The sequence below is a fragment of the Pseudoliparis swirei genome, chromosome 1 (assembly GCF_029220125.1).
Source record: "Pseudoliparis swirei isolate HS2019 ecotype Mariana Trench chromosome 1, NWPU_hadal_v1, whole genome shotgun sequence".
Lineage (NCBI taxonomy): Eukaryota > Metazoa > Chordata > Actinopteri > Perciformes > Liparidae > Pseudoliparis > Pseudoliparis swirei.
This window is the reverse complement of record NC_079388.1, coordinates 15,045,039-15,057,226: the sequence shown is the minus strand read 5'-3', so window position 1 is coordinate 15,057,226 and position 12,188 is coordinate 15,045,039. Positions and strand designations below refer to the sequence as shown.

Here is a 12,188-nt window from a genome sequence, read left to right as displayed (position 1 = left end):
CCCAAAACTGAACCACACATTTCACGCTCTGCTTGAGGCGTCGTCTGTCCAGGGTAATAAAATTGATTCTGCTGACCGAGTTTTAGGCCTTTACACACCGGGGGCGTGAAAGTAGCCGACTCGTGACAAAAAACAGCGGTCAGAAAAAAAAAATATATTGACATGCGAATTAGTGGCATGAGGATACAAATAAAGAGAGAAAGGGCCCCCGGTGTGTGGAGGCCTTTCCACAGAGTGAGTGACCTTTGAGGGACCTTGAATGGAAACGAGTGCTATCGGCATGAAGGACGAAGGCGCAGATGCAAAAGGAGGTGCTGTCACTTTATTTGGTACGATCATTGTTGACTCTAAACAATTGTGCGGCAATCATTCTAAAGTGTATCAGTAAACAGATAATTACATGTATATTGTCCTTTAAATATCAGCATTATATAATATAAAACTTAACTTAACTGTAATTTTTGGGTCAGCTGCAAAACGTTGGTCACAAGTAAGTAAATCTGCTTAACCCTTGTGTTGCCTTCGGGTCATTTTGACCCGATTCAATATTTAACCCCATTTGACCCGATTCAATGTTTAATGTCGGTGTTCTTTCGGGAGTCAACAAACAAACATAAAGTACCTCACACTTAAACTTGGAAAACAATATTAATTCTAATAATTTTCTGGAGATTTTAATAGCTGGGGTCATATTGACCTCAAGGGTAAAATATGTTAGTAAATATAAAGGTAACAGGAGGGTTAAACATTGAATCGGGTCATATTGACCCGAAGGCGACAGGAGGGTGAAACATTGAATCGGGTCAAATTGACCCGAAGGCAACACAAGGGTTAATACATGCCCCCCCCCCCCCCGAATGCCAAACTGTCTAAAGTTATATTATTCACTATTACTGTACTGTAAAACTGTCTTTTAAAGAAATGTAGGAATCATCTTAGAAAGTGAAAAAAACAATGGTAGCATCATTAAATATTTATATTAAAATGCAGGCAGTTGCTTAATAAACTTAATAATCCCCACTGTGGCCTTTCTCCTGGTTATTTTCTACTATTTAACTCTCATTATTAACAAAGATAGCCCTGTGCCTCTACACAAAGGGGGCACAGCTTTCATTTCCCACCAGGTCTGCGGCCTCCAGCTCAATTAATTAAAAAAAGAGTGAGAAAAAAAACTCCAGAAATGCTAAATGTGGTTTAATGTCGCCTCATATATTATAGTTGTACGTAAACGTGTCACTGACGTGATGAAACGTGTTGCTATCTCCGACGTTCCTCCCCCACGCAGCCTGAGACAACTTCGTTTCACTTTGTTCACGTTAAGCAGGGCGAAGCTCTAAAATACAGACAAACAAAGAGGCCGTGAAGGCAGCACGTCAAACGGTCACCTCGCAACCGGACAACAGCGTCATCGAGCTGAGGATTCGGGTTTTCAGGTCGTTTTTATTTAGTATTTTTCTATTTGTTTGACTTTTTTTTAGCCGAAGACGATGGACGTGTCGCTCGAGGCTCAAACCAAACCGCTCGCGACCTTGTCGGCCTTCAGTTACATCCCGCCGCGACGGACGGACCCGAAGGAAAGCTCGTACTTTAACAAAGAATCCACGGTAAACTTCCGGCATTTCACTTTGTTGTCGCTTTTTAAATAAAAAGGGTAATTAACAGAGACTATACATAGTTAGCTGATTGTCATATAGCGAATGCACATATTAATTTAAGTTAGCATATCTAATTTATAAGGAAATAAATGCAAATATTTCACACATTTTGATTGTGAACTAATATATTCCACATTAAGATTTAACTAAATGTGTTAATTCAAAAACATTGGACACCATACATATAAATAATATATTAATAACGACTATTATCTCTACTATTAATAAAGGTTCACTAGCACAATATATCGCCTGAGCCACGTGGGCTGGACGATCACGTGATCTGGAAGCGACAGAGGTTGCAAGATGTTCACTGTGTGAAGCTCACTGCATAGCATCTTGATTACTCATAAGAAATAGGGGACTAAAAAATGGAGCAACACATATTTACAGTTTTGAATAAACCACAAGCTGATGCCTGGTTGCATTATTAAAAGTTAACTTTTAAACACTGATGAGGGGATATTATTGAAAAGTAGCTGAGATGCAACATCCCCACAACACACAAGTAGAGTAGAGCAGATTGTAACCCGTTGACTTTTCACTTCACTTGCATTAAATCCACAGAACCCATCCAAAAGGATCTTTTATGAGTTTAAGAAATAGGAAATGCCCTGGAAGCAATAACTGGGAATAGTCATAGAAAGACACGATGGGAAAACCCCACAACGTGTCCAACAATGATTTAACACGAATACCATGTGACGGTATGTAAAAGATCACTTTAAATACCCCTGGGGACCGATCCCCCGCGGTGACGTTGGTTTTCTTGAACCATGAAACCTTTTTTTTTTTTCAGGGGTTGTTGTGATTATTGTCCTCAGACCACCGCTATACTTCCTTGTTCTTTACCCCCAAAGTGGCATAACATGGTGTCCCCCACCCCTCTGTTTGAGCACCCGCTTTGAATGACACCCATTCGCTGTCCCCCCCCTCAGGCCCCAGAGGTCTCCACGTACGACCTCGTGTTCCACCAGGCGGAGGGCTACGACCCGAGGCTGCACCGAGACGACAGGAAACACCACAAAGGAATCGGCCTGGACATCGGGGGGGAGGTGAGGAAAGTTGTGGACCTGACATTACTTGTAGAAATGATGCCCCCGTCACTACGGCAACATCTTAAACCTACAAACAATCTTGATCACAGCTAAAGTTTATGAGGAATCAACTTCGCTGCACGGCATCACTATTAGAGAATATCTCCTCGTGATATCGGGGGCAACATTATATTTCTTAGGGGCAGTCTTGCCCTTCGCCCTCGTGTGTTTCCGCCGCTTACTGTTAACGTACGTATGACAGATAACCTGAAAGGGATGAGGTCATAGTCCCAGGTCAGGTAGGCCGCTCACTTACTTCGGTAATGGCTCCCAGGTGTTTATAAAAAACCTCTTAATGGCGCTTTTTGAGAGTGCATCTGATTTCCTCCAGTGCCACGTCTCTTACTCGCCGATTATGTGACGCGGAGGTTAAATCCTGCCATTTGAATAAAATGAGGTGTCTGGCTAATAGAGAGAAGAAGAAAAAAGGCAATTACATCGGAGTCGTCTTGAACTGAAAATACACTAAAGATATACGCCGTGAGAGCGTCATGCGACAGCCGCGAGTCTCGGGAATGATGAGGCGAGAGGAAGACGAGGAAGGGACAAGGTACGGGGCCAATGCTCGACGCACGGGAGCCGCTCTGTTTGCGCGGGTCACATGACGGGTCACATGACGGGTCACATGAAGGGTCACATGACGGGTCACATGAAGGGTCACATGATGGGTCACATGAAGGGTCACATGACGGGTCACATGATGGGTCACATGACGGGTCACATGAAGGGTCACATGACGGGTCACATGAAGGGTCACATGAAGGGTCACATGACGGGTCACATGAAGGGTCACATGACGGGTCACATGACGGGTCACATGATGGGTCACATGACGGGTCACATGAAGGGTCACATTACGGTCACATGAAGGGTCACATGACGGGTCACATGACGGGTCACATGAAGGGTCACATGAAGGGTCACATGACGGGTCACATGAAGGGTCACATGACGGGTCACATGACGGGTCACATGATGGTCACATGACGGGTCACATGGCGGGTCACATGGCAGGTCACATGACGGGTCACATGAAGGGTCACATGACGGGTCACATGACGGGTCACATGAAGGGTCACATGACGGGTCACATGACGGGTCACATGATGGGTCACATGATGGGTCACATGATGGGTCACATGACGGGTCACATGAAGGGTCACATGGCAGGTCACGTGACGGGTCACATGGCGGGTCACATGAAGGGTCACATGACGGGTCACATGAAGGGTCACATGATGGGTCACATGACGGGTCACATGACGGGTCACATGGCAGGTCACGTGATGGTCACATGACAGGTCACTTGACGGGTCACATGGCAGGTCACATGGCGGGTCACATGAAGGGTCACATGACGCGTCACATGATGGGTCACATGACGGGTCACATGATGGGTCACATGAAGGGTCACATGAAGGGTCACATGACGGGTCACATGACGGGTCACACGACGGGTCACATGCCGTGTCACATGATGGGTCACATAAAGGGTCACATGACGGGTCACATGACGGGTCACATGACGGGTCACATGAAGGGTCACATGAAGGGTCACATGACGGGTCACATGAAGGGTCACATTACGGTCACATGATGGGTCACATGACGGGTCACATGATGGGTCACATGACGGGTCACATTACGGTCACATGAAGGGTCACATGACGGGTCACATGATCACATGAAGGGTCACATGACGGGTCACATGACGGGCCGGAGGTGGAGAGATTATTTTAGAGTCCGAGGATTCAATCAAGTTTTAAACTGGTGAATTACAGTCCCGTGATGACGTCGGAGAACATCGCCTTGCAGCACCGGCCGCCGACGCACCTGGAACACAGATGAAGCATCAGCGCTCAGCCAGTGACGCCGGTGCTTCTCACTTTGATTTGATGCCTCGGTAAACGTTGTAAATGTTGTAAACGTTGTTAATGTTGTAAACATGACTTTATGGTTCTCCGTCACTGGCTTTACTTTGACTTCAATCAAAGCATCGTGTTCATTTAGTAGATGATGGACCCACGGAGACTGAGACAGACCATCGAGCAGGAACGGCTTCCTTGGGACACACACACACACAGACACGCACGCACACAGACACACACAGAGACACACACACACAAGCATGCACACACAGACACACAGACACCGACACACACACTGGCAGACATGCACACACACGCACACAGGCATGCACACACAAACACACACACACAGAGACACACACACAGGCATGCACACACACACACACACACACACACAGGCACGCACGCATACGCACACACAGAGAGACACACAGACACACATGCACGCACAGGCACCGGCACGCACACTCAGACACACACTGGCACAAACATGCACACGCACGCACGCACACACACACACACACACACACTAACAGACACACACACACGCACACACAGAGACACACACGGAGACGGACAGACACACACACACACACACACAGACACACGCACACAGACACACACAGAGAGACACACACACTTTAAGACTTTAAGAACTTGGATGTCTGTGTTGTTTGTAAAAGTTTCACATTATTAGTTCTACATTTATAAATGTTCCATCTACACACGACTAGCTATTATTTTTATGCGGCGACTGACAGGACATCTGAGTGGCATGACGCTGGTTTGTGGAACAAAGCCACACACACACACACACACTCTTGTAATTACAGGGAGTCGAGCGGCGGCTCTCAGCGCTGCTAAATTGGGACGTTTCCGTTCCGTGATTCTCACTTTGTGAATGCGAATCCCCAAAATTAAAACGTATTGTCTAAACCATTCAGACGCTAATGGCGGCGCGGTCGTCTCCTCCGCTCTCCGGCAGCCGATCTGCAGAGTCACTCCGACCCGACGCTCGCGGTCAGGCCCACCGGGTCACACCGTGCATCCGTTTTTCACGAGAGAACGTGATGGCGGCACAGGTGATGCTTTCAGGTGTCGGGGTCAATTCTCACTGCAGCCCATATGGAAGCTAAGAGGCACTAAAGAGGCTAAAAGAAGGTTAGGGGAGGAGTAATCATTCCCCCGACTCGGCACGAGTACGTCTGCACCGGTCGTGGCTTTATGAAATCACGTCTTAGGACATTTCTCCATGGCAACGCATCAGAGCAGGAGCCAGGTCAGTGAACGCACCACCTGAGCGCCATGCCACACGTCCCACCAAAGAACTTCAGCGTGTTTTTTGTGTGTTTTGTTGTTGTTATTTTGGCCCAAAGCACAGAATCACATGTAAACACCTCTTCGCAACACAAAGCGTGGCTATCATGACGACGTTGGGGCCTTCCCGAGCGGGAAGACGGGAAGAGGAGAAGGTTTTAACGTCTCAGTGCATGACTGTTACAGATGAAAATGTAAATGTATTTAATTGAAAGAGAAACCCAGTTTAAACCCCCCCCCCCATGTTTTTGCAAAGCAGCGTGTATCGGCATTTTTGATGGCTTATTGATCACGGGGCTAAGTACAAGTTAACCCCCCTCCCCCCTCATCTTAATTACCTTCGCATTGAAAATGCGGAAGGTTATGTTTTGAGCGCCGTGTATTTATTTATTTATTTGTATGCGTGTTACTCGCATAACTCAAAAAGTATTAAACCGAATCGCATGAAATTTGGTGGGATGATTGGTTATTATCCGGGGACCATTTGATGAGATTTTGGGATCGATCGGGTCAAAGGTCAAGGTCATGAAAAGGTCAACATCTTCTTTTTACCATCAATTATTATCCAATTGGCATGCAACTAATGCCAACATGTTCATAATTCAATGCCCAATCTTGTGATATGCGAAGGTATGCGCTCTACCGAGTGCCCATTCTAGTTACTATTTGTAATGTGTGTTCTGCCTTGTGGTCCCGCTCAACAACAGGAGGAGTCCAGAGTCGTACCGCTGCGCTCCTCTGCACAGTACGGCCATCGACCCGTTCCCGCCGTCTGCCGGGCGGGGGGGCGGCACGCCCGCGTGGCTTGCATAAACGCCGAGTTCTTCAGGAAGAACGGGATCATCTGGAACGTGGCGGAGGGATTCGGATCGGTGACCCCGTCCTGAGGGGATCACACAGGGGTCGGTCCCCCCGGAGAGAAACAATAAAGCAGTGTTCAGTTGATGGGTCCATTCACGTCAGATGTGTTCACGATGGATCGCTGAGCCGTTTCCTCGTCGTGAGCAATAGGAGTTTCAGATGAATAACTTTAAGATGTGAACATCTGCAGGAAGCTTGTGCTGCACTTTTGTAGTTTGAGGCTGAAATAACTTCCTTCAGTATGGGCGTGATTTAGAAGTTCAGATGGTGCAGACAGAAATACAGAAATGTCTTCCAGTTATTGCATTTTGATATTGCGCCTGATGTCAGAGATCAGCGCCGCTCCAGTACAATAGAGGCTGGGATTAAAAAGACTGAATGTTCTCGGTGACGAGAATATAAAGAATAATGTGAAATTCTTAAACAGACTCTTTTGAAACTGAGACTCACAAAAACTTCAACCAACACACAATCAGACATGTGCGTATATTTATATGTATATATCTGTCCGTTGTTCATAATCTGCCCGACAACACTCATATATATATATTTGTAAATGTATACATATATATACTATTTGTATATATATACTGTATATGTATGTATATATTTATATGTATGTATATATATATTTATATAAATTAGGGCTGTCAATCGATTTAAAAAAATTAACTAATTAATCGCACATTTTGAAATTCATTAATCGCGATTAAAAGGGTTTTTTCTTCTTTTTAAAGACCAAACTTCACAGAGCTGTGTTTTCAAAGAGGCTCCTACCTATAAAGTGCCAGCGAGGTATTTAATATCGTGGCTGATAAATTGTTTCTTCAGTGAAACATCCAGATTAGTAAAAAAAAAGAAGTATATTGAGACCCCATTGGTCCTGTCATCTTTAACATTGAACAGCAGAACCAGTGGCCTTGGTAACTGACTGACATTCACATATGTCACGTTAACCCTCTGGAGGCTGGGGGCATTTTATACATTTTACAAAAAAATTAAATTCACCTTTTAAAGGCGTTTTAATGTGACACATACCCACGTGTTCTACATCAAACATTCCAGAACAATCTCAGCTCTATTCAATGAGGCTCATTGTCCTCGCGCCGTGTTCTCTGCTCTCTGACTGACAGGCTGCTAATGAGCCTCACCTGTGAGGTGGGAGGTCCTTTGTGATTTACTGAGTGTTCATTGGTTGTTTTTCCCCCAAAATGTTGACAGACAAACGGATTGACAAATCACGTTGAAGGTTTCGTGTGACGAGTTCTTTCCGCGCCGCGTCCCCCGACACGTCGCCCCTCCGTTCCTCTGTGTGTCAGAGGGGGAGACGGGAGGAAGGAGGAGCAGGAGGAAACCCGACTGATTCATCCACGAGTTAAACTGATTTCTGCTTCTTATTTTCGCGGAGAAATATTTTTTAAAATAACGGAAACAGTGTTAAACCGTACTGCCGCGGTTTGAAACTCAGAGGAGTGTAAAAACTTCAAGGCACACCGGAAGTAAACAAAGTTGCGTTAAAATATTTTAATGCGTTAACGTGGCCAAATTAATCGCATAGATTAACGCGTTCACGCTGACAGCCCTAATATAAATACATATATAAATATATATATATATAAATATATACACACAAATATACACATAAATATATATATACATACATATACACATAAATATATATATTAATATACATATACAGTATATATATACAAATAGTATATATATGTATACATATGTATGTATATATATACACAGTATATACATATGTATATATATATATATACACAGTATATACATATGTATATACACATATGTATATATATATATATACACACATATATACACAGTATGTATGTATACAAATATATATACAAATATATACATGTTTATATATATGCACACTGTATATACATACATACACATATATATATACATACATATGTGTATGTATATATATATATACACACACATATATATAGATATATATATATACACATATATATGTTTGCATTTCTTTGCACTCCTCTCGGTTCTCTCGGTTCCTTCTCTCTTGCTCTCAGTACTCAGTTCTTTCTCTCCATCACTGGCGTTCTCGGGTTCTTTGCGTCCGTTAATCCGGAGCCCACGCGACCGAGGCCTCCTACAGAGGAGAAACCAGACAGCTCTCATTGGCTTCAGCCTTCGTGCTCTGGCAGGAATATACCATTTATTCTTAGAAATGATACAGTGTTCGAATCCGATTGGTGTTAGAACTGCAGTGTTTATTTAGGAGGATTTGGAGCTAATACACAAGGTGTTGTTTTCAGGAGGAGGAAGAAGAGGGAAAAATAACCGAGTAGAAATGTAAATGTGCATTAATTGGCGTGCGGTCACAAAATAAAACAATGGTTTCGCACCTCGATCGGCGTTCGTCCTCGGAGACTTCTGCGTCGTGAATGCTCATCGCGTCACGGACAGACTTCGATCGCAACTCCACGAATCGGCAGCACAATTCATTTCATACTTTATATCTCACAAGAAAAAAAGAGAGTTATCTACAACAAAGTGCCAACAAACAGTGACGACTGGCATCTGTGATATTGATGAATGTGAGTTACACAGAACATCACGATGTATCTAAAAGAACACTTTGACATCTTGAGAAATGTTCTTCATGGTGGAGAGTGAAGACGAGATGATCGTTCCATTTACTGTGGAGCTGCAGACTGCAGTAGATTAGTTTATTTTAGCGCCAAGACAGGAAACAGCTCTGTCCGTTGTTCGTAATCTGCCCGACAACACTCATTCATAACATGTTATATTGCGTTAGTTAAATCTTAAAAAACAAAAAAGGTAATATACAATTTTAGGCCAGCTATTTCAATGTTACAAATCTCTGTGCTCAGCTAACCGGCTCGTGGTCTCAATATAATATAATATAAATATAATAAAGCTGCCAAATGAAAACATAACCGTTCAAACCAACGATCTCACAAGCAGTTCGTCTCGCAAGCACAAACAAATCCACAAAATCGATTTATATACAAATGTTTAATGAATACCAAAAGATAGCCGTAGACATTTACACACATTGCTGTTTGTTTTGGTTCCAGATGGATGATATAAAATAAAAGCTATAAATACAGTTCACAGGTTTTTGGCAAACTACCCACCACGCCTGCTCTATATGACGAGAAGCTACTGTAACATCAACTCGGAATTAAATGGAACAAACCGGTTCACAGTGCCAACCGGGCAGATATACATACCATATATTATATATATATATAAATCCAGGGCTCAAGTATAAGGCTGTATAGCAGTGCAGAACACTGACATGGGTATTTACCTCCGCTCCTCGACTACTGTACGGACCGCAGTCCCTGAGACTCTCTCTCTCTCTCTCTCTCTCTCTCTCTCTCTCTCTCTCTCTCTCTCTCTCTCTCTCTCTCTCTCGTGTGTGTGTGTGTCTCTGTGTGTGTGTCTCTGTCTCTCTCTCTCTGTGTGTGTGTGTGTGTGTGTGTGTGTGTGTGTGTGTGTGTGTGTGTGTGTGTGTGCGACCGCGAGTCCCGTGTCCGTTGCGGTTGTTGCGGCGCCTTCAAGGCACCACGGTCCCCTGCGACAGAGAGCGAGTCATCTCCGTGTGGACAAAGTAGGTCTTCAGCTCCCCTTTGCCCTTCACGTTGATGATGCCGCGGCACGAACACACGTAGCCGAGCGCCGTCAGGATGCGACTCGTCTCCTCCGTCACCTGGGAGGAAAGACGACTCGGTGAGGGAGTTCACGTGCGCACGACACGACTGACGCACCTGTATTCGGTGAGGCGTCCCACCTGGATTTTCCCCAGCACCCCGGTGGTCTCCATCCTACTGGCCACGTTCACACTGTTTCCCCAGATGTCGTACTGTGGTTTCTGGGCCCCGATAACTCCTGCAATCACCGGCCCGTGGTTTATCCCTATCAACAACAACAAAATCACACGCGGCACGGCACATTTTTCAGATTGACCGCGCGTCGTCGTCGTCGACACTGAATTTATCGTGATTTTGTTCTCACCGATCCGGAGTCTGAAGTCGTTGAAGGAGTGCTTGTTGATGACGTCGAGCTTCCCCACGAGAGCGAAGGCGAACTCCACCATGGTGCCGATGTGCATGTACTGGCGGTCATGTTCCTGAGGGGGCGGGAACAAGTTAACGCCGTCATTGTCAAGGCGGTAACCAATGTGTTATTGATTTCTTTAGCGAGTAGCGATGTGATGAACGGGATAATATATCGGGAGCCGCTCATTATTACATAACAAACCCTCTTCCGAGTGATTTAACCCTCCTGTTACCTTCACATTTACTAACATTTTACCCTCGGGGTCAATTTGACCCCAGCAATTAAAACCTCCAGAAAATTATGAGAATTAATATTGTTTCCCAAGTTTAAGTGTGAGGTACTTTATGTTTGTTTGTTGACTCCCTAAATAGCCCTTTAAATAAATAAAAAAGTTGATATTTCTTATATGTTTGACACAGTGAAAAACAGCCTGGGGTCAAATTGACCCCAAAGAACACCGACATTAAACATTGAATGGGGTCAAATTGACCCTAAAGGTAACAGGAGGGTTAAGACCCCCTCCGCCGTGCCTTCATTAGAAAGATATGTGAGTAAAATATGAGCTCAAATTAAGTCTGGATAGAAGATGTTTTGGGTCTAACAACCTGCGTCACTCTTTAACAGTCACCTAAAAAGTTGTTTATTCATCTATTATTTGCCTTAAAAGGGTAACTTTGGTACTTTTAAAACTGGACTCCCAATTATTTTCTCAAGTGAAAGTAATGGGCACAATCATTTGTAAATTGGTCCAGTATTGAGCGCGGGCGCGTCACACAGCAGCCGTTACGTCCTCTGAATGTGCTTTTTGCCACCGACGGGCTCATATTGTTATTCTGAGTGTCTGTCGACAATATGAAAGGACCCTACTTGACACACTCTCAAATTACCCATTACGACGTTATCCAGGAGAATGGTGAGGGAGGCCGCCGGGGGATAGAGCAACGTTAACCTCAGGAGTTAAGATGGATGCTACTGTGGGATCGCTGTGTGGTTCCTCTCACACAAACAAGTCAAATATCAGCTAACCATAAAGAAACATTCACTTGAACGTGAGGCTTTGACACAAACGAGAACCGTGGAAGTTAGCAAATTCAATTCTAACTGGGTAGTGCAAATTCAAAATAATAATCAACGTGTGTGTGTGTGTGTGTGTGTGTGTGTGTGTAGAGGCGTGCCTGTGCGCACTCCGGTCCCGGCGTCACATTGAGTCCAGTTGCAGCCATGTAGGTGCTCCCGATGGTCTTTATCTTCTCCACTCCGCTGAACTTCGGCTTGGACAGCAGCTGAGGACCCACGAAGTACAAAGAACA

The 12,188-nt window shown here is 44.6% G+C and overlaps 2 protein-coding genes across 3 annotated transcripts in view; one reads left to right on the top strand and one right to left on the bottom strand.

Annotated features, from left to right (window-relative positions):
* The first annotated feature begins 1,386 nt into the window (after positions 1-1,386).
* cfap90 (cilia and flagella associated protein 90) lies at positions 1,387-7,205 on the top strand. The gene is made up of 3 exons (XM_056418952.1): positions 1,387-1,604; positions 2,594-2,710; positions 6,645-7,205. Exons 1-3 carry the CDS (start codon positions 1,488-1,490, stop codon positions 6,822-6,824), a joined length of 414 nt encoding a protein of 137 aa, XP_056274927.1. The 5' UTR covers positions 1,387-1,487; the 3' UTR covers positions 6,825-7,205.
* A 3,040-nt stretch (positions 7,206-10,245) lies between these two features.
* The window catches only part of LOC130194309 (adenylate cyclase type 2-like), a 52,835-nt gene continuing 50,892 nt past the window's right edge, over positions 10,246-12,188 (bottom strand). For both annotated transcript variants that reach the window (XM_056415264.1, XM_056415271.1), the window contains exons 22-25: positions 12,054-12,161; positions 10,834-10,948; positions 10,610-10,734; positions 10,246-10,528 (exon numbers count right to left, since the gene is read on the bottom strand). In XM_056415264.1, the coding sequence (XP_056271239.1) occupies positions 10,376-10,528; positions 10,610-10,734; positions 10,834-10,948; positions 12,054-12,161 (501 nt within the window). In that variant the 3' untranslated portion in view covers positions 10,246-10,375. The remainder of the gene's footprint in view (positions 10,529-10,609; positions 10,735-10,833; positions 10,949-12,053; positions 12,162-12,188) is intronic.